Source organism: Coccinella septempunctata, chromosome 8 (genome assembly GCF_907165205.1).
Source record: "Coccinella septempunctata chromosome 8, icCocSept1.1, whole genome shotgun sequence".
Classification (NCBI taxonomy): Eukaryota; Metazoa; Arthropoda; class Insecta; order Coleoptera; family Coccinellidae; genus Coccinella; species Coccinella septempunctata.
This window is the reverse complement of record NC_058196.1, coordinates 1,110,618-1,132,698: the sequence shown is the minus strand read 5'-3', so window position 1 is coordinate 1,132,698 and position 22,081 is coordinate 1,110,618. Positions and strand designations below refer to the sequence as shown.

Here is a 22,081-nt window from a genome sequence, read left to right as displayed (position 1 = left end):
TTGAACTCATCCCTATGTTGAGCTGGAAACTCGACTTTGGAAGGCTAGATTCAAAGAGAGCTCTGTATGTGCTAGAAAAAATATTCCACATGTCATTTGCATGATCATCTCCTCCAGATTTTTGACTCACTTTGGTTTTCCGCATCGACGGCGTATGTTCACGGTATTATTGCAATCATAAAAAAAAGGTTATCAAAATGGCATTTCCGCACAAAGATTTGGTTGAGTTAGTTAGTGAATAGCTGAGAGGAAACAGACTCAAGGCTAGTTTAAGTGGAGAAGACAGTCAAGTTGGAGACATCGCAAGCTTGGAAAGTGGAGTCAGAAAGACGAGAAAAACACGGTGAATCCTTTTTCCTTTTTGAACATTTCCTCTCTTCTTTCTATTGTTCCTGGTGGAAATTCCCCTCGAATCAGCTCCTATATTGATAAAGTAGCACGTATAAATGAAAAAACGGGTATCAAGCACCACCGATTGCCAGGTCATTAGGAACAGAGCTGAAAAAACTCTGTAGACTACTCCAAGTGTATGTAATTCATCAAGACATCTGACAAAGATAATATAAAGAGAATGAGAAATTTACCAACCGGTACGGTTTAGAGTTTGATGTTGACTATAAATGAAAATGGAATGGAATGTCAAAAAATGTTCAAGGTCTAAAACGACTGTTTTCGCTAAAACAGAAGTGATTGCTCAGGTCAGATTTCCTGGAATCCAAAATGAGATTTTATATAGGAAGGCTAAAAAAAGATTTCTGCAAAGGAAAGTGGGTAAAATTAGATGAATACACCCTGTATCTAGCATCTAGTAGTTTTCAATAGAAAGCGTCCAGGGGAAATCCAATGAATTCTTATAGATGACTTCAAGCATTATGTAGTAATTAAGGATATTGAGCTTGAAAATGAAGATTAGATCCCCAAAGAACAGAGCAGAAAATAGGCAATAATTATATTCACTGGAAAGCTGGGCAACGATAGCGCATTACGGGTGCATAGAGATTTAGGATTCAAAGCAATCAATTCACTCCAGAAATTCAGAGGAGAGGCGGACGTTGATCAGAGCAATGTATACGAGGATGTATTTATATCTAGTGACCAGTTCCATGCATAAAAAAACTTGCGTTACCATAGCAACGAACAATAACTCATTAGAAATGTCAGTGTAAAGTTTGATGTCAAAAAAGCAAACCGGAGTTGCGCAATAATAATAATACTGCAAGCTTAAAAGAGGTAAATTTTCCATTGAAGAAGATGATTTATCGGGAAAGCCAGTTTCTGTGTCAGTCCCCGAAAATATCGATGCAGTTCATAATATGATTTTATCAGACCGTCGAATTGGGCTGAAACGGATATCTGAAGCACTGAATATTTCATAAGAACGCGTTCATCCTACAGTTCGCGTCAATTTGAACATGAGAAAAATTGCTACAAAATAGATCCCCCAATGTTTATGTGTTGACCAAAAGCATGCAAGGGTAGAAGCATCGCGTTCGATTTGTTCTTGATTTGAAAACGATGTAGACTTCTTGAACCAATTGTTACTATGGATGAGACTTGGGTACATTTCTACGATCCGGAAACAAAGCAAAAGTCGATGGAATGGCGACGAAGGGTTCTCCAAGACCTAAGAAGTTTCGAGTCCAAAAATCTGCTGGAAAAATTCTTGCTTCAGTTTTTTGGGATTGCCATGAGTAGTAATCATGATTGATTTTTTGGATAAGGGTAGAACAATAACCGGAGATTACTATTCGACATTACTGACCACTCTACGCGAAAAATCAAACAGAAAAGACGCCAAAAACTATCCAAAGGTGTTTTGTTTTTGCAGGACAACGCCCCTGCACACAAATCTCATGTTGCCATGCAAAAAATTCGTGATTTAGGCTTTGAATCACCAGAACAATTCCTTATTCACCAGATTTGGCTCCATTCGACTATCATCTCTTTCCTCAATTGAAAAAAAGTTTAAAAGGTCGTAAATTTTTTTCCAACGAGAAGGTAATAAAAGATGTGGAAGTCTGGTTTGCAGAGCAAGAAGAAACATTTTTTTTTAAAGGTCTAGGGACGTTTGAGGTGTGCCTTAATAAATGTATCCCATTGAGAGGAGAATATGTTGAGTAGTAAAATATTTTGACATTGAAATTTTGTTTGGTTCCTATAGTAGGCTAAGAAGTTTTCAATAAATCCTCATTTATATTCGGTGAAACATCTCAATATCATTCTCACAAAAAATTTTAAGCTCACAAATTAATAAGAAGGAATCTGGAATTTCTAATAGTGAACTGATGAGAACCAGGTTTCTTTCTGAGGCAACATTTGGCAACAGAAACAGCATCACATAATGTTGACTTCTACTCAGAAAATAGATCATAAGATTTCATGTCACATGATAAAAAAATTAATGATATTCATTATGTTATATAAACATGTATTTCACTATGAATTGATCTACCATTGATCCTGATACATCAAATAATGCCTTCGCGTATGGAGATGTGAGAAGTGCATTCCAACAGTACATCAGCAGAATGAAGTCATTTCAAAATGAAATAAATATTCCCATGAAAGGTAGAGTTGTCTCTATTGATCTTCCCATTAAGGTGAAATAGATTTCTTTCGTTTCAGGATTTAGAAGTATTGGTTAGTACCGTTAGAATTTGAGTAAGAATTACCATTCGAATCATAGTGTATTGTAACGTTTGATTTTCCAATCAAGTTTAATGGGATATGGCGTTCACAAATATTGAAAATGACTACTAAAAACTCATATATGTTATATGATTATGTATTTCATTATGAATTTATCCATTCTGATGGTTCGAGACTTCTTGAAGAGAACGACATAGGTGTTTGTTGGTTGCCTGACGATCAGTTGAATTTACCAGAATGACCATTGAAAGAAAATTCAAGAAGACAGTCCCAGAGGTAAGTCTATCAAAATATAGCCTCTGAAAAATTAAATTCTCATCGATTCTTATCATGCTTGAATTACTGAAATTGTGTATTTTCAAAAAGCAGCTGATTTTTGGCATATCTTATGTAAAAAAAGTCACATAGAGCTTTTCCAACTTTTCCCAAACAGTCGTATTTTATATATTCATACAGATTATTCTCATGTTACAGCTCAAATGTATAGAACAATTCAAGGGAGAATCAGCGAAGGTCTTGACAAATTTTACCTTTCCGTAGAGAGTAAATAAGGTAAATGTCCCGATTGCTGACACTGTCCCAATATCGGACAGAATTAATTCAAGTGAGCATAATAACGAATCAGTTCAAGGAAACGACAGAGTCTATGCATTAAAGACATCTACAGTCATAATCTGAAATCATCCACCAAAATCTTCAGTGGTACCAACTTTCCTATACTTCATGCGTCCATTGGAAAAGGCGGTTTGCGAGTGACAGTGATTTCAGTGTTTTATCTTATAGTGAATGAGGATTTGCAGACACTTTCCAGGTACGTTTCTTGTCATAATATATTTTATAATCGCATGTTCTAATGTTGCAATAAGTTTTTCGGTATCTGTATGGTATTTTCCGTTGAAAAACTAACGTTTGTATGTTATAACCTAGAATTTATAGAGGTGTCCGAATTAGGGACACTAAAAATTTTCAATATCTAATTCGGACATAGAGGGGTCCGAATTAGGTTTACATTGAAATTTTCTTATGTATATATATTCTACAATATTGACTAGTTCAAACACAGCAATCTCTTTGTTTGAAGAGTTTACTGCGAAACAGACATGGTAACCTAATTCGGACATGGGTGTCCGAATAAGGATATGATGTGTCACAATTAGGTTCACCTTCTCTAATACAGGCTTCTCCAACTTGAATGTTTCAGAATGCCCTCAAAAAAGAATAAAAACTACTCACTGGATACGCTCAAGTTGGCTTTGGAAGCTATAAGAAATGGAATGCCGGTTAAGAGAGCCAGCAGAGAATTCAATATTCCTAAAACAACGTTGCATTCAAAATTTCATGGAAAATATGCCATCAATTGTTCTGCTGGAGCCCCAACAATTTTGACCGCAGAAGAAGAGGGCACATTGGTCAAGTGGATTATTAGTGTAAGTCGAGTCGGTTTTCCTGTAGACAGAAGTCAATTATTGGATAGTGTACGAATGTTGCTACTCAAGAAGAAAAGAGAGAATCCGTTCAAAGACAATCGTCCTGGAAGGCATTGGTATGAAGGTTTTCTTCGCCGACATCCGGAAATCACAAGAAGAATGACGCAAAACCTCGTTCATTCTAGAGCCACATTAACTGAAGTTCAAATCAGAAACTGGTTCAAGGAACTGGAACAATATTTCCATGATAATAATCTGACCGAAATTCTTTATGATCCACGAAGAATTTATAATGCTGATGAAAGTGCGTTCTTCCTTTGTCCAAAGGGAAAAAAAGTACTGGCAATGAAGGGCTGCAGAACAGTTTACAACCATACTGCCAATGATGAGAAAGAATGCATAACAACACTCATCACAGGTATAAGACCCTAATTGCTATTTATTATACTTATTTTATTATTTTACAGGAAACGCAGCTGGAGATTTGCCTCCTCCAATGGTCATGTTTGCCTATGAACGCATTCCTCAGAGCATAGTAGCACTAATGCCTGATAAATGGGGCTTAGGGAAATCTGAATCAGGCTGGATGACCGGCGAGAGTTTTTTTGAATACGTCTCCAATATATTCCATCCCTGGCTCATAAGGAACAATATACCATTACCAGTTATATTTTATGTGGATGGGCATAAATCACATTTGACGATGCATCTAAGTAATTTCTGCTCTGACAATGGAATAATTCTCATAAGCTTATTTCCAAATGCAACACATATGCTTCAGCCAATGGACGTAGGTGTTTTTCATCCATTGAAAAATGGCTGGAAAAATGCAGTCGCAAGATTCAGAGTGGAGAACAACAAGCAAAAAATCAGGAAAGAAAACTTCGCACCACTACTGGCGACTACCATTAAAGAAGTTCTCAATGTTAGGATATTACAGAATGCATTCCGAACATGTGGTTTGTTTCCATTCAATGCGAATGCTATAAATTATTCTAAATTGGTTTCTGCTGATGTAAGTCAACCTGAGCTAGCTGACAATGATAACTACCCTAGTAAAACCAACGAGATTATCGGCTTTACTGAACAACATCTGAAATTCATCGAAAGCTTCATAGAAAAACAAAAACTAGTGGAATTTGAAACTTGTCTATCCAAACAGGAAGAATGGACAGGCAACATTAAGGATGATAATCTCTACATTTTGTGGAAGAAACTGAAAAACACCGTTAATGGGAATTCTATAAATACTCACCAGGAAGAGCAAGAAATAGGTAACTTACCTGACAATACCCTTGTTTTAGAAGGAGATTGGATTGAAGAGATATTGAATGCTAGTAATCAAATTGAAGAAGTGGAAATGGAAATTGCCGAAACTTCCGTTACATCAGGAATTGACGAAAATGGATCAGTTTCACCAACAGAATATAATGCAGCAGTTAGCAATGCTGAAGGTCAAGAAAAAGCCAAGAGAGAGCAAGAGAGAGGAACCAGTATGCATGTTAACTCTTCCAATTTCGAAAGTGTGAATGAGTGCTCCGAAGAGCTGCCTATTACGAACCAGGCAGGAATGGCAGAACCTAGAAAACATGCAGATCCTGATCAAGGAATGGAAAAATCTCCAGAACAAATTGAAAAAACGTCTACCAGTAGCTTACCATTTCAGGTACCATCTCCGTTTAAATCTATTATATTTTGGCCCGAAAATAAAAGAACTGAAAATAAGAAAACGACCATAGTAAAAGTTCCAAGTGTTGCGACTTCGGAACAATGGAAAGCCTATTATAAAAAGAAGCAAGAAGCTAAAGAAAAAAAGGAAGAAGAGAAAGAAAATCGTAAACGACAAAGACTAGAGAAGTTGAAGAATAAGCAAACGAAGACGAATAAAAGTTACTTAAATAAATATCACGATGGCAAAACCGAAGAAATAGCAACCAGTTCATCAGAAACTACAAATAATACTAAATCAAATAAAGATAGAAATTTCAAGGTTGGAGATTACGTGGTTGTGGATTATCTGGATATAAAATTTCCTGGGGTGATTGAGGAACTTCAAAAAGGAAAAGCATTTATGAGCGTGATGACACAGAGTGGAAATAATTGGAAGTGGCCATTAAAAAAAGATATTTTGTGGTACGATTTTGATGAAATTTATGAAAAAATTGAGGAACCGGTTCTATGTAACAAACGTGGAATTTTCACTGTTGGAGAAATGAAAAAGTTCCAAAGTGTCTGAATTCAACGAATTATTCGTTTTTTTTTCAATTTACGCTCATTGAAATATATTTTTCTCAAATTTATCTTAAATTATTGCTTTGTTCAGAATAAGGTGATGAAATTCAGCATTAGGGACCATGTCCAAATTATGGTCCCATGTGTGTCCGAATTAACTACTGAATATGGTTTACCCTGTCTGAATTAGATTCACAAACAGACAGGAATAATAAATATTTTCTATTAAATGTGTGCATTTTTATTACTTCCCAATATTGAGAATAATGTATGAAAAACATACGTGCATGTGTATATGAGGGATTTCGTAGTGAAATGTTTAGGATATAATTTCTGCACAATTTGTTAATCAAGATTTGTCTTAACCTGTCCGAATTTGGGACATTTACCTTAAGCAGGGTTTGAAAAAAAAATCATTTCAGAATACCTAACTGTATGTAAATAAGGATGTGGAATGAAGAAAGAGATTTCAATAGAATTTCCTGGATGTCGAATGATAAGAAGTGGTATTTCTATGCTGTTACTTTCGAAGAATTATTCTAGAAAGAATTATAATACTTCCAAAGAATTATTCTAGAGAGAATTATAATTTGATGTATTTCACAGCTTGCAATTATAGGAATATTATTATTACATAGATTTATCCTACAGTATGAATAAGATTTTTATGTGTTTTTTCCAAATGTTTGAAACATATGTTGTTAAGACAGGTTGATATTGTACTGTATAAATTTTAATTTGAAAAAAATTTGTTATATGGTAAAATAACTCAATAAAAATTCGGAGATCTCTTTCTTATTGCCTTGAATACCTACATGTACATTGAACTATGCATTGTTTGAATCTATCATGAACAATTAAATATACATTTTCTCTTCTCCATGAAGTATGAATTTATAGAATGTACAGGGTGGGCAAAATTCGTTGTCTACTGAGAAGGGATCTCGAGAACTATAGCAGCTAGAAGAAAACGGACGGCACATTCTCGAGCTGTTTTTTCTTGACTAATCCAAAACTGAAACCAGATCCAGCCTAACGTTTATAGATTTTGAGTTATGAACGAAAATTGAGAAATTGTCATTTTCAATGAAGCTGAATAACTCGCTTATTTGAACTTGTATTCGAAATCAGTTGTTACATTCTACAGGCACTTTTTTATGAGGAATTCGAATATATTATCAAATTTTTCGATCCAGTCATTTTCGAGATACGACAGGGATTTCTGATTTTTCAAATATGAACTATAGTATACAGTTCTTTCATCTTGCTGCAATTTTTTTGCTGATTTCAAAAATGTATCATATGTTGCTATTAACATGAATGTTACACTAGAAAAAAATTCAATACTTTTTCCTGCTTTTCGATTCTCTGTTGCATTATAAGTAGGCTGGGTTACCATAGCAACCGTTGAATATGCATTATATTTTGTGAACCTGAGCCTCTATGATAGAAATCACGGATTGCTGAATAAATATTTCGATGATTAATTTGCCATCGTTTGTTCTCGCGATGTTTGGCATGCTTATCTTACGATGGTTCACAATTCGAATACTACCATTGACAGAAGTACCTATATTTAGTTCTGTAAAAATTATAATTATAGATAGCTATCGTATTTTATTTTTAATATTACTGACTCTTTCTTTCATAAATAGAAAAACGATAATTGAATAAATTTTCGTCTTTTATAATCAGACGAAAGTCTTTTACTCTCTTTAAAAGGATATCGATCTCGATATCGATATATAAAAGAAATTTCTAACAGATGAAAAACATATCGATACATTTAGCATAAATTCCTACATAAATGTATGTCATCACTCCATTGTAGGATTAAAAATTTGGTAATATTATGGATATTATAAATAATAATATTATTCACAAAGATTATATTATATTATATTATAATAATCTTTGATTATTCAAAGATATAGATCTATGATATTATTATTTCTATGATGGAAGGAGGTTGGTAGAGGTTATGTCAGAGTACAGAACATTTATTTATATCAAAAGTCGTAGTTCATAAATAAGGAAAAATCCAAAATCGATCAAATTATAATTGTCTGAGTGAAGATGTGAGAATTGTTTTGAGTACATTACTACAGTTCATCATCAGAATGAAGTCAAGATTTTTGGATTCAGAATGAAATAAATATTCAAGAATAACAACAACATTCTCTCCATTGATTTTCCCATTTAGATAAAACAGTTTGTTTCGTTTCCAATTGATTGTTTTCGTTTCAGGATCTAGAAGTATTGTTAGAACCGTTAGAATTTGAGTAAGAATTGCCATTCAAATCATAGGATGGATTGAAACATTTGATTTCCCAATCAAGTTTTACGAAATATGGCGTTCACAAATATTGAAAATGACTACTAAAAACTTATTGTTATTATATAAACATGTATTTCAATATGAATTGATCCTTTGAGACTTCTCCTCAAAAGAACAAGTGATTGTTGATCACTTCACGATGAATTGAATTTATCAGAACGACCCTTGAAGAGAATTCAATTTGAGAGAGCAACCTCGGAGGTAGGTCTATATACAAAGATAATCTCTGATAAAAACATATATCTTTAAAAATCAGCTGGTCATTGGTCACTTCTATGTGAAAAAATGACCAAATTACATACATCTTTTTCAGTTTTCTCAAACAGTTATAGTTATGTTCATACAGATTTTCTCATGTTGCAGCACGCAGAACAATTCAAGGTTAGATGAGCGAAGGTTATGTCAAATTTTACTTTTCCGTAGAGAGTAAATGAGCAGGACTTAAAAAAGCAAATCATTTGAAACTATTTAAGTGGATGAAAATTGTGATGTGGTCTGTAGAAACAGATTCCAGTGGATTTTGCCAGATATCGAATAATGAGAATTGATTCTTCTACGCTGCCACTTTTGAGAAGTTATACTAGGATGGAAAAGAAAATCATTTGAAGTATCCTGTGCAAAATGTTTAGATCTTGCAAGTTAAGAAATATATTATTACATAAGTTTATTCTACTATATGAAAGATATTTTTTAGGGTTTATTTCCAAACATATGTAACATCTTTAATAACAGAGGTTTATGCTACTGTAATAATAAGAGTCACATTTCAAGAAAAATGTATAATACTGTTATATTCTTCAATCAATAAATATTCTTACATTGCTACCTTATTGCTATGATTGATAAACAGTGAACATTATTTGAATCTATCATGAAAAATTAAATGTTAATTTTCTGCATTACATGAAATATGAAAAGCCCTCTCCTTATGTTTATGTCATAGCAATTTTTCAATGGTTTATTCAACAATATATTTCCTTGAATGGAAAACTAAGTCTAGCTAGGTATAACGATATTGATTAAAACTTTTATATGCCTCAAATTATAATTGAAACATTTCAGTTTAGATATTTTAATGAAGTTTTCGAGTTTTTGGTGAGTTATTGAAGTACTGTAAAAGATATCGGTGCTGAATTTCAAAATAACTCGAATAACGAATTGATATTTTATAATTATTATGAATATGCTTCTATGATTCATAGCGCAACAAATATGAATAGATAACTGGAGGAGTAGGATTTGAATCCACTATTATCTGACTGTAATAATTAATATAATAACAAAGCCACAATATATAGGTGTTATTTGCTAATCAATTCCTTATATTCCTACAGAATACACAGTTTTTCAGAGAAGATGAAGAATAAATAATTATGGTTTACGGTTTACCGCTCATCTGTGGTGGGGAAGTGAAAAATTAATTCGCCAAATAATATTCATATATATTTTCAATACATTGAATAAAATTCTATTTCCTTCAAGTATTAATTTGAATAAGCGATAATTAGTATAATTCCTCTTTCTGTGTGAATAATTCTTCTACTATTTTGAGATAGAAAATGATTTGGAGTATTCATGCACGCTGTATCAACAATTTGAATGATTGAATATGAAGACCATAGAATAATGAAGATTTAGAATTATGTGGATGGTACCATATGTTTTTTGAAACTGTTTATTATATTAACATATTTATTATATTAACATTAGTTGGCCTATGGGTGCGATTGTTTGTTATCTAGGAATGAATTCGTTTTGGAAGTCTATTGTAATATGTACAGTTATCATAGAAATAATATGACTGTATGTCTATGATTGTGATACAGTAAATCTATGCATAAATTAATGAAACTATGATTTTATGAATCTATTGTTTTATGATCATATAAACGATTCGTATCGATAACGAAGAAGTGAATTTCAAGTAGGTGCATTATTGGGCGAATATATAGTGATTAATTAAATACACAATTCAAAATCTGCTTCAGATTTACTGGGATCACGTAAGTTCAAAATTTATGAATATTAATTTCTGTTCATTATTTATATTCTTGTGATTGTTGAATACGTGCTTAACACAAAAAAAAAACAGTTTACATCATTCAAAAAATAAAAAAACGAAAGCGTCAAGCCGAGTATGCATGATGAAAATATCATATTATTTTAAGCTCAATTTTCAATGTATATGATCTCCATAAAATAAATATTTGATAATCTCCATAAAATAAATATTTGATAACTTATTCCCTGTTCAATTCCTCATTTATTAAAGCGTTAACTTCTGATTCGATTCTCGGAGGATTATACATAAATTATTAGGATGAATGATGATGAGACCTATGAGTACGAATTCAGGTGATTTTTGACAGGTTTCTAGGTCGACGAATTATTCAGAAAACCAGGTTTTGGAAAAAAGGCCAACTAGTTTCGACTTTATTATAAAATCTTCATCAGGGCTCTGAAATGGTACAACAAAACTACAATAATTTCGGATGTTCGAAACTTACAATTAAAGATCAAAACCTTATTTAAAAAAAAATATTTTCAAAATACATACACACACATATACTATTATAAATGAGGAAAAGGTTTCGGAAAAATTGTGAGAACTTTTAACTTACATTTTCACCTTTTGTGGTTCTGTTGTCATAAATTTCGATGTCATAAATTAAAATTAAAGAGAATAAATTACTGCTCGCATCTAAATCTTTGAAAAGACTGATGTGATGATGTTAAATTATCAAGTTAGATGTTTCTGGAGTATGCGCGGACAATTATGGCAATTTACACACTCGGGTTGGACAACAAGCTTCTATTTATCCTTTATTTTTCCAATTAAATAATAATATGCGGTATGAGGAATTCAAAAACTTATTTACACAACTGCTCAACCAAAACAGCATGATCCTAAGCATGCTCACTACAGTTATCAACAAACTAACAAACTAATGGCTACATCATTACGAATAGCTGCATGGAACGCCAATGGCCTAAAAAACCATATCCTGGAAATAGAATATTTTCTAAACATCAACAAAATCGACATCCTTCTGATCTCAGAAAGTCATGCAACCTATTATACTAATATCAAAATACCACGATACAACATATATTATGCAAACCACCCAGATGGAACAGCTCATGCCGGATCAGCAATCATAATAAAAAATACAATTAAACACCATGAAGAACAGCCTTATATCACTAACAAAATCCAAGCAACTGTACTGAATCTGGAAACCTTCCATTGGCCCCTGTGTATAGCAGCAATATATAGTCCTCCACGCCATACAGTAACAACTGAAGAATACAACGACTTCATACTCACACTAGGCCCTCGTTTCCTTACTGCAGGCGATTGGAACGCGAAACATACTGCATTTGGATCTAGATTAACCACCCACAAAGGACGAGCTCTATACAGAACGATATTAAACAATAACCTAAATATCCTATCTACAGGAGAACCCACTTATTGGCCCACTGACTTGAATAAAATCCCCGACCTGCTTGATTTTGGAATAACTAAAGGCATTGGTGATGTACACAACAATATTGAATCCTGTTACGATCTTTCATCCGATCATAGTCCCATAATAATCACCCTTAGCACTCAACCGATCCAGAAGAAGTCTATACCAAAATTATGCACCGCAAAAACAGACTGGGAACTATTTCGGAAAACAATTGATGAAGCCATAACTCTGAACCATCGAATAAGTAATGATGAAGAAATAGAAGAAGTTACTAAATACCTGACAGAAATCATACAATACGCCTCCTGGACTGCTACACCAGATGCAGGTGAAAAAGTGGAAATTCAAAATACACCACTACACATCAGACAAATGATATCTGAAAAACGAAGAGTAAGACGACTATGGCAAAGTAGTAGAAACCCATCAGTCAAAAGAAACCTAAACAGACTGACCCACGAAATCACGAAAACCTTACAGGAAATAAAGAACAACAGTTTCCATAACTACATAACCCAGCTATCCCCTGACGACCATTCTTTGTGGAAAGCAACAAAAAAGCTGAAACAGCCCATAGTAAGCAACTCACCCATCAAAAAATCTGATGGAACTTGGGCTCGCACAAACTCTGACAAATCAACAGTTTTTGCCGAATACCTAGCCGAAGTATATAGTCCCAACCAACAACAAGGTAACTCTGACAGTGAAATAAAAGATTTTCTAAAAGCTCCTAACCAGCCATCTCCTCCAATTGAGCCCTTTACACCAAAGGAAGTATTCAGTGAAATTAAATTATTGAATTCGCGCAAAGCACCTGGACACGATCTTATAGTAGGAGACGTACTGAAAAACCTGCCACGGAAAGCCATAGTTCTTCTCACTACAATATACAATAGAATTTTACAAATAGGCTACTATCCAATGCAGTGGAAACTCGCACAAGTCATCATGGTACTTAAACCCGGCAAGACACCAACAAACTGTGAATCCTACCGCCCAATTAGTCTGCTACCTATCATGTCTAAGCTATTCGAAAAACTCCTACTAAAAAGACTAGAAGAAACAACAACACTGAAAAATCATATACCGGATCATCAATTTGGATTCCGAAGCAAGCATTCAACAATCCAACAATGCCATCGAATTGTCAACAAAATCAAAACTTGCCTAGAAACAGGAGAATACTGCAACTCAGTGTTCCTAGATGTAAAACAAGCCTTTGACAAAGTCTGGCATGAGGGACTACTATACAAACTAAAAAAAATCTTACCTGACCGACTTTACAAATTAATGAAGTCCTACTTGAACGACCGCTACTTGCAGGTTAAAATAGAGGACTCGTTATCCGATTATAAGGCCATAAGATCTGGCGTCCCACAGGGTAGCGTACTCGGGCCTATACTCTACCTGATATATACCTCGGATATCCCACAAACAGACCAGTCTACCATAGCAACATTTGCAGACGACACAGCAATTATAACCTCAGATGCAGACCCATTGTTATCATCCCAAAAACTACAAAATCATCTGGATGCTCTCTCTGAGTGGCTTAAAAAATGGAAGATTGAAATCAACACCAACAAGTCGGCCCAGGTAACTTTCACAAATAAAAAAGGGAAACCACCACAAGTAAAACTACTAAACACACCCATACCTATCCAGACAGAGATCAAGTACCTTGGACTACATTTGGATGAAAAATTAACATGGAGAACTCATATAAAAATGAAACGGCGACAACTCGACCTTAAAGTAAAGAAAATGTACTGGCTATTGAACAAAAAATCGAAGCTGTCTCTTGAAAATAAGGTGACAATCTACAAATGTATCCTTAAACCAGTGTGGACTTACGGAATAGAACTGTGGGGATGTTCTAAGCCGTCCAACACAAGAATACTTGAGTCATTCCAGTCGAAAACACTGCGTATGATAGCAGGAGCCCCATGGTATGTCACAAACCAAAGTCTACAAAATGATCTGGGAATAAAATCTATAAAAGATACAATAAAGCCAAGAATCAACAAATACAAGGACCGAACCACAAATCACGAAAATGTTATGATAAGCAATCTTTTCACCGAACCCCTCATGGAGAAGAGATTGAAAAGAACCTGGCCCGAAGACCTCTTGGAGGAATAATGTGTGGTGAACCATTGATGGATGGTACCCAACTCAAGCCATGAACTATCTCATAACATTTACTGATTACTGATAAGTAGATTGTAAATATGCAATAAAGAGTTAAAAAAAAAAAAAAAAAAATTCCTTTAATTTCGATCCTGGGTCAGTAAAAATATTGGGTAGGCAAACAAATTTAAAAAAACGGTTATTAGATGAAATGATATCCATAAAACAAGACGAAAATTCCATTAACAAAAGAAACGATATAGAAAGGTTAAATACCGCATATTATTATTTAATTGGAAAAATAAAGAATAAATAGAAGCTTGTTGTCCAACCCGAGTGAGTAAATTGCCATAATTGTCCGCGCATACTCCAGAAACATCTAACTTGATAATTTAACATCATCACATCAGTCTTTTCAAAGATTTAGATGCGAGCAGTAATTTATTCTCTTTAATTTTAATTTATGACATCGAAATTTATGACAACAGAACCACAAAAGGTGAAAATGTAAGTTAAAAGTTCTCACAATTTTTCCGAACCCTTTTCCTCATTTATAATAGTATATGTGTGTGTATGTATTTTGAAAATATTTTTTTTTTAAATAAGGTTTTGATCTTTAATTGTAAGTTTCGAACATCCGAAATTATTGTAGTTTTGTTGTACCATTTCAGAGCCCTGATGAAGATTTTATAATAAAGTCGAAACTAGTTGGCCTTTTCTCCAAAACCTGGTTTTCTGAATAATTCGTCGACCTAGAAACCTGTCAAAAATCACCTGAATAAATTATTAGATTTCCTTTTTGTAATTGAGTCCTGGAAAAATGGACGAATTCGCGCGCTTTTCTTTCCATAGATATATAATAACTCATTTTATGTCTATGTTCCTACTTTAGTAGTCTATTTATGATGCACATTATCGAATAGAATAATTGCTTATATGGGGGCGGGGCGATTTTGTGGCCTTGGTTCGAATTAGCCCACGAAATTCTGTACTCATATATTCTGTGGATGTTGATGAAATATCCACGATTCTCTGGCGTGTTGTAGAAATTCAACTTTTCATGAGTTTTAATTAATTAGTTGCGCGATTTTCTTGCCATAGATATATAATAATTTACTAAATATCTATGTTCCACAATCACATGGTTAATCCGGCGATCGAAGTTTGGTGAAACTTACTGTAAGTGAGTTACATATCTGAAATGCTAGAAATTAGGTGCTAAATTTAAACACACTCACTGTAAATTAGGAAGATTCGTGATAAGAGAGATATTTCCAAAATTTTGATTATTTTAATTCTTCATAATTCTCATTGCAGAGCAGATAAATAATTGTCATCTTCAATCTGAAAAAAGCAACTTTGTGAAGATATTGATAATTGGGAGTTAAATATAGAACAAATAGGTTCGGAAGTAAATACCTGGTTGTGGAAAATACTGACCGCAGTCAGTTAGGAACTTATATTACTTTCAGGTTCTTATTCATATGTTATAAATCTGTAGCTTTCTTAAGGTATAATTTCCATATGATTCGCAGCAGTATTTTATATATTTATTGCTATTAATTATTGATCAATACGAACATTTACTCCTTATTCAAAACTGTCATAAAATTGAGAAAGTTGAATGATTCATCCAGTACTTCTAAACTTTTATGTAATGAAAAAAAATTGTTTTCTTCTTATTAGTGATGATGATACAGAAATTCAATGATTGATTTATTCGTAATTAATAACATTTGTGCAAATATTATATTTTTTCCATTTCATCAATTTTTGAGAAATATGATATCATTAGAGGTTGAATTTTGTTTGTAATGTCGAACAATACCTGCGATTGAATGTATTTTGTGGTATTACTCAGAGGCGCATGCACGGGGGGAGGGTATTAGGGTTAATTTCTCCCCCCCCCCCAGAAAAGAGTTTTCCTTACTAAAAAGAGGTTTCTAGGTTAGCTAGAATCAATCAATCTTCCCCTCTTCGCTTTCTCTCATTATATATAATAACTTAAATTTGCCAGTAACCCCCCTAAACTCAGATTCTGGATGCGCCAGTGATATAACTATTTACGAGAGAAATTTGAGAATCAATAAAATAAATGATGTTCAATTGTTTTCGAGATGGATGTCACCAAATAAATATAAATACTTGATTTTATAAACATTTAAATTTACAGTGCGTAAAATGAAGATAAAACGTAAAACTCAGCCCTGGAAGAAAGTGAAGGGCAAAAAGAAAGCTGCAAAAAAGGAGATAAAAGGTAGGTTCCATTTCGATTATTTTCTCATACTGATTTCGTAAAAAAGCTTCCAATTATATGTCAGCTTCAGATATTTAATTTTTATTTCTAAATTGGTATTCCAGATGATCCAACGTCCAAAAGTCAATCTGAGTCTTCATGTATTGATGAAATTCAATTGACACATTGTTAACGCCGAATATGGATTTCTTCAAATTTCATGGTTTCATCCTTCTAATTTATTTGATATGTCAACAGATGTCATGATATACACGATTTTTGAATTCTTCTCGATATCGCGACATGTGTTGAGCGGAATGAAAAAGAATCAGAATAATATAGATTGCTTCCGAGTTTTCTTGATTTAATTATTGCGCGATTTTCAAAGTTATTGTTCTGCCGTTTCCTTCAAAAATTACTCAGTTTCCGAGTACTTTACGACATTTAGTGCTTCTGATAGTGAAGTTTCGCTGTTTGATTCCCTTTATTGAGAAAAGCACTAGAAAGAACCATCAATAACCCCATTCAGATAGGAGATTTGGGCCCCTCTCTGTACAAGGATCTCTTTGCGAAACTCCCGTCCTCTGGCCAGCTGGATTTCGGAGAATTGCGGGTTTTCCAAGCAACAGCCCCAACCTCTCAAGGTAAGATTTTTTCTTATTTATTGATGGTTCTCTAAATTATTATTTTAAATTCAGCCTCCGAACCAGCGAAAAATATACAGTCCGCTCAATTCTTAACACACATCAACCTGATAAAAGCATAATGAATGATTCTGTATCTTATAATTTTTCCATCGTGAGAGGCACTAGAAATCAGGATAATGAACGTTACAGCGCGATCTCAAGAAACCACCAATGTACCGCGATTGCTGTTGTTTCTTTAGCGTACAATAAATCAGTTCCCTTTAGCGCTTGGAATTCACTCATCGTAGATAATATTTTGGACTATGGCGATCATTTATATAAAAAATCAGCCTCATTGAGATCACAAAATTCCTCCAATCCCAATTTGATGGTGATTGAAGTTTATTCCAAATTCATTATTGATTCGGTGGCATATAATTTAAGTATTTTGGAAATAGAGACTGTATCAGGGCGCGTTGGGTTAGAAAATGATGAACCTTTTTATAAATTGAAAGACGGTTTACTACAGGTTTTCCAAAATCACGAATCGGTTATCATGACGTGTCAATTATTGTCCACCTGCATTAATAAATCATATAATTCATTTTTTTTATACGATTCCCACAGTAGAGGTTCGGACGGTAAACATATCGAGACAGGAGGTAAAGCGTGTTTGATTTAATTCGAAGATTTGGAATCATTACTAAATTATTTGTTAGAAATCTATTATTGTTCTTCTCCGTATACCTTGGTGCCAATAGAGGTACAAATCGATTCTGCGCGTGATCTAAATAATGCCCTGCTATGCTCCGTGCTTTCAGTATACGATGATGACATTCATCCAGATTGGGTCCAAAATTCGCCGGGATTGACTTCTTTGTCGGAGCAACCAAATTTTAATTTTAATGTCTCTACCGTTTCAACTCCTTCTTTAAAACGTACTCGCAAAAATAATGAAGAATCACGTCAGCAACAAGATATTCAGTTGCATTATTTGGGCATAATGGATCGTGTCTGTCGTCATTGCGAAGCTCTTTTTTTCCGCAACGAGAATATGAGTATATGCTGCAATAAAGGTGCAGTAAATTTGCCGGTCAACTCCGAATATCCGGATTTATTGAAGTCCCTGATTACAGATATGCATCCGCATTCCAGAGGATATATGAAAAATATCCGAAGGTATAATACGCTTCTTGCGTTAGGTTCAACGACAGCGACTCTACGAAAGTACATTGGAAAGGGATCACCAGTAGTAGTCATATCAGGGCAGATATACCATACAATATCGGACATTAATCCTTCGGATCCTAGGTTTGGCTCTCTATACTTTATAGATTCCGGCGAAGCCAAATGACGGAGAAATTCAAATGCGGTGCACGAAGGTTGCATTCCAAGTCTGTTGGAACAAATAGATGCTCTTTTACGGGAAACACATCCTTATGCCCTATTGTATCGTACTCTGCGTCAAGTGGTGAGAGACGTGCGCGATAAGAGGGGCACCAAGGATATTCCTCAATTCGGGTTATATTTTCATACGAAACCGGGTACAAACAGAAATATCTTTGCAGCGCCCACCACATCGGACGAAGTTGGTGCAGTATTTAAGTCCGTTGACGGGAATATTCCGCCACCAGGTCAAATCCGTATCCATTATCGTGAAGATGACGTCGGTTGTACGAATATTCCAAAATTATCACCCATAGTGGATGCCCTCTGCTATCCATTACTTTTTCCCCACGGAGAATTAGGTTGGTCAACAGATATGTTTAGATCGTGTGGTAGAAAACGGATCACGAAAGGAGAGTTTGATTGCTATCGTTTAATGAGTCGCCTCAATCAATTCAATCCGATTATTCTTTGTGGTCGACTAACTCAACAGTACATCGTTAACAAATATGTGGAATTGGAAGGTGATAGGTTGCATTATTTGCGCACTCACCAGGTAAATCTACGCGCGGATAGCTACGTTGGACTTCAGGACTACGTCGCACGTAAAGTAACTTCACAATTGATCGGAAACGAAAAAATTGGAAAAGTTGTTATTCTTCCGAGTACTTTTGCCGGAAGTCCAAGATTTATGCAACAGAGCTACCAAGATGCAATGGCAATAGTAGCTAAATTCGGAAGACCATCATTATTCGTAACTTTAACCTGCAATCCACATTGGCGCGAAATTACCGATAATTTAGGGAGTAGACTTTTGAACGCGCAAGATAGACCGGCTTTGATAGCGCGAGTTTTTGATTTGAAGAGGAGAGCTTTTTTCGAGGACGTCCTTATAAATAAAATTTTCGGAACAGCTTTAGCATACGTGTATGTGATCGAGTTTCAAAAACGCGGATTACCTCATTTACACTGCTTGCTTACCTTGGCGGATGAGGATAAACTACGGGAACCCAACGAAGTAGACAAGCATATCTGTGCTGAGCTACCTCGCGAAAATACTCGATTGTACGATATCATTTTGAAATCAATGATCCATGGACCTTGCGGCGATCGTTTTCCAAATTCACCCTGTATGGAAGTTTGTTCCAAGCGCTATCCTAAATTATTTTCGGAAAGAACATTAATAGATCGAGGTACGCCGATATACAGAAGGAGGGATGATGGTCGTACTGCGACATTGATGAGAAATAATATTTCATACCAGGTGGATAATAGGGACGTAGTCCCGTACAATCCCTACTTGAGTATGAAGTATGAATGTCACATTAATATTGAAGTGATCACATCAGTTGGAGCAGTCAAGTATGTTTTCAAATATATCAATAAGAGACCAGATGCCGCGGTTCTGCAAGTTAGGGACGAGTTCGTTTTTGATGAAATTAAAGCTTACATCGATTCGCGATATATTTCTTCGGGGGAAGCAGCTTGGAGGCTCTTGGCTTTACGGATTCAAGGTAAAAGTCACTCGATCTTTAGATTACCTGTACATCTACCAGGAGAACGAACGGTACACTTCAAATTCAAGCGTCAAAATTATCACTTTTGGAAGCATTTTTCGAATTGAATGTTATTGATACCCGAGCGCGAAAATTCAAATATTGCGAAATTCCTTTGAATTATTGCTTCGATAAGAAACATCATCGGTGGTCGCTTCGAAAACATAAATGGTCGGTAATTCCGCGAATGTATACCGTAAGTCCCAAGTACGTAGAAAAATTCCACTTACGCATTTTATTATTACACGTCAACGGACCAAAATCTTTGGAGGATCTTCGTACGTATAACGGAGTTACGTATCCTACGTTCCAGGAGGCAGCACGAAAAAGGCTTCTGATTGCATCAGACGATGAATGGGAAGAAACTTTGAGACACGCAGCTTTGGTTGACATGCCGGGCTGCATGCGCCGAATGTTTGCATATTTGTTATGCTTCTGTGAAGTCGGCAATCCGTTGATATGTGCAACCATTCAAGCGGTTTTTGAATTATAACCTGATTATTGAATTTTTTGAAAAAAAGATTGTCACAGATTTGTGTCCATATCTTCAAAATCCCTCATTATAAGAATTTCTTTTTGCGAAAGTAGAACAAAAGAAAGTACGCTGATACTGTTTCTTGTATAGCTTATGAGGAAATATTATACAGGGTGTCTGAAAAAGGGCCCCAAATTGAGCCTCAATAAAACTATGAAATCTCACTTTTTTCAAATGGCAACCCTATAATTTTGTAATTCCAATCGATTGCCCGTCAAAAACTACTTAGAGTGTTCCCAACATTCCATGCCTCTAAAATCAGTAATTTCGCCGTAATTGAATAAAATTCGAATTTCGGGAATAAATCAAGGTTTCTTAGTCTAACCATAGATTTATTAGGATAGAAATTTTCAAGAAGGCTATGTCTGTTCATTTATAATGCATTTTTGAGAACTGTCATTTATACTTGTTTGATTAATCGGGCACTATGCAAAATCAGAATTACAGTAACAGTGATGTATTAAATATGTTCTTCATTTACGGTGAATGTAACAAAATATTAGAAAGGGCAGTCAGAACTTTCAACGAAAGAAACCCACATTTACCACCTAACCCTTTCGAGCCGATTGGTACAACATATGTACCATCAGTGCTTTCAAAAAGACTGGAACTTCTGTTTTGCATTTTGAGTGGTTTAAATGTGTACCAGTCCGTTCGGTAGTTCTTAGTGCGAAGGAAAACATTCATACGTATGGGATACATAACCCATAACCTCGTGTTTTGTTATTAGTTTCGAGCCAGAACTGTGATTGTTCATATATTTTTGCCCCTGATCAGCGAATTCAGCACTTTTTGTGTGAAAAAATATTAGTTCCGATAAGAATACTACCAATAATCAATAAGTGGGTAAGTGCACTTCAATTCTTCATCATTCTAAATAAAAATGAGCTCTGGCATAAGCATTGGTACACATGTGTACCAGTAGTCTTCTAAATTGGTACATTTATGTACCACACGTCCAAATCAATGGTACACATACTTACCACCTGTCTTATTGCAGTTAAGATTTTGGTGAAATGAGTCGGCGAAAACTGTCCCAAAAAGAAATCGAAAGGTTGGCAGAGAGCTTATCCGAAATTGACTCAGGTTCTGAGCCAGAAAACTTCGAGAGTAGCAGCGATGAATATGAACCAGGAAGCGACGATGATGATTCTTCTCAAGACGAATCTCCGCAAGTGCCAGAGAATGTCCCGAATACAGCAACCATTGAAGAGGAAAGAACCAATGAAACAGATTTTGAGGAGAAATATGAAAACCAGGTTTCTACTAACCTCATTATTTGGTCTGATCCTGACGAATCGTTTGAACCTCTAAGAAGTATTTCCCATAAGCGTCCTTGCACTATTTCATCAGACATAACAGCAGACTTCACCCCAATTCAAATTTTTATGAAACTTGTTCCTCGATCTCTTTTTGCTCAGATTGCGCATTGTACAAATGAGCGTATGAAAATATATGCAGAGGCCATATCTAAACGAACCCGAATTGAA

The 22,081-nt window shown here is 34.8% G+C and overlaps 2 protein-coding genes and 1 long non-coding RNA gene across 3 annotated transcripts; all 3 read left to right on the top strand.

The window, feature by feature from the left end:
* Window positions 1-3,200: 3,200 nt before the first annotated feature.
* Window positions 3,201-6,312, top strand: LOC123319188. Its single transcript, XM_044906051.1, has 3 exons — window positions 3,201-3,460; window positions 3,851-4,494; window positions 4,544-6,312. The coding sequence occupies exons 2-3, from the start codon at window positions 3,852-3,854 to the stop codon at window positions 6,310-6,312; spliced, it is 2,412 nt and encodes an 803-aa protein (XP_044761986.1). The 5' UTR covers window positions 3,201-3,460; window position 3,851.
* Window positions 6,313-8,322: 2,010 nt separating this feature from the next.
* On the top strand, window positions 8,323-9,574 carry LOC123318594. Its single transcript, XR_006538374.1, has 3 exons — window positions 8,323-8,847; window positions 9,010-9,284; window positions 9,341-9,574. It is a non-coding gene; the product is annotated as an uncharacterized LOC123318594 (long non-coding RNA).
* Window positions 9,575-16,433: 6,859 nt separating this feature from the next.
* Window positions 16,434-22,032, top strand: LOC123319187. Its single transcript, XM_044906050.1, has 4 exons — window positions 16,434-16,509; window positions 18,497-20,014; window positions 21,678-21,908; window positions 22,013-22,032. The coding sequence occupies exons 1-4, from the start codon at window positions 16,434-16,436 to the stop codon at window positions 22,030-22,032; spliced, it is 1,845 nt and encodes a 614-aa protein (XP_044761985.1).
* Window positions 22,033-22,081: the final 49 nt, after the last annotated feature.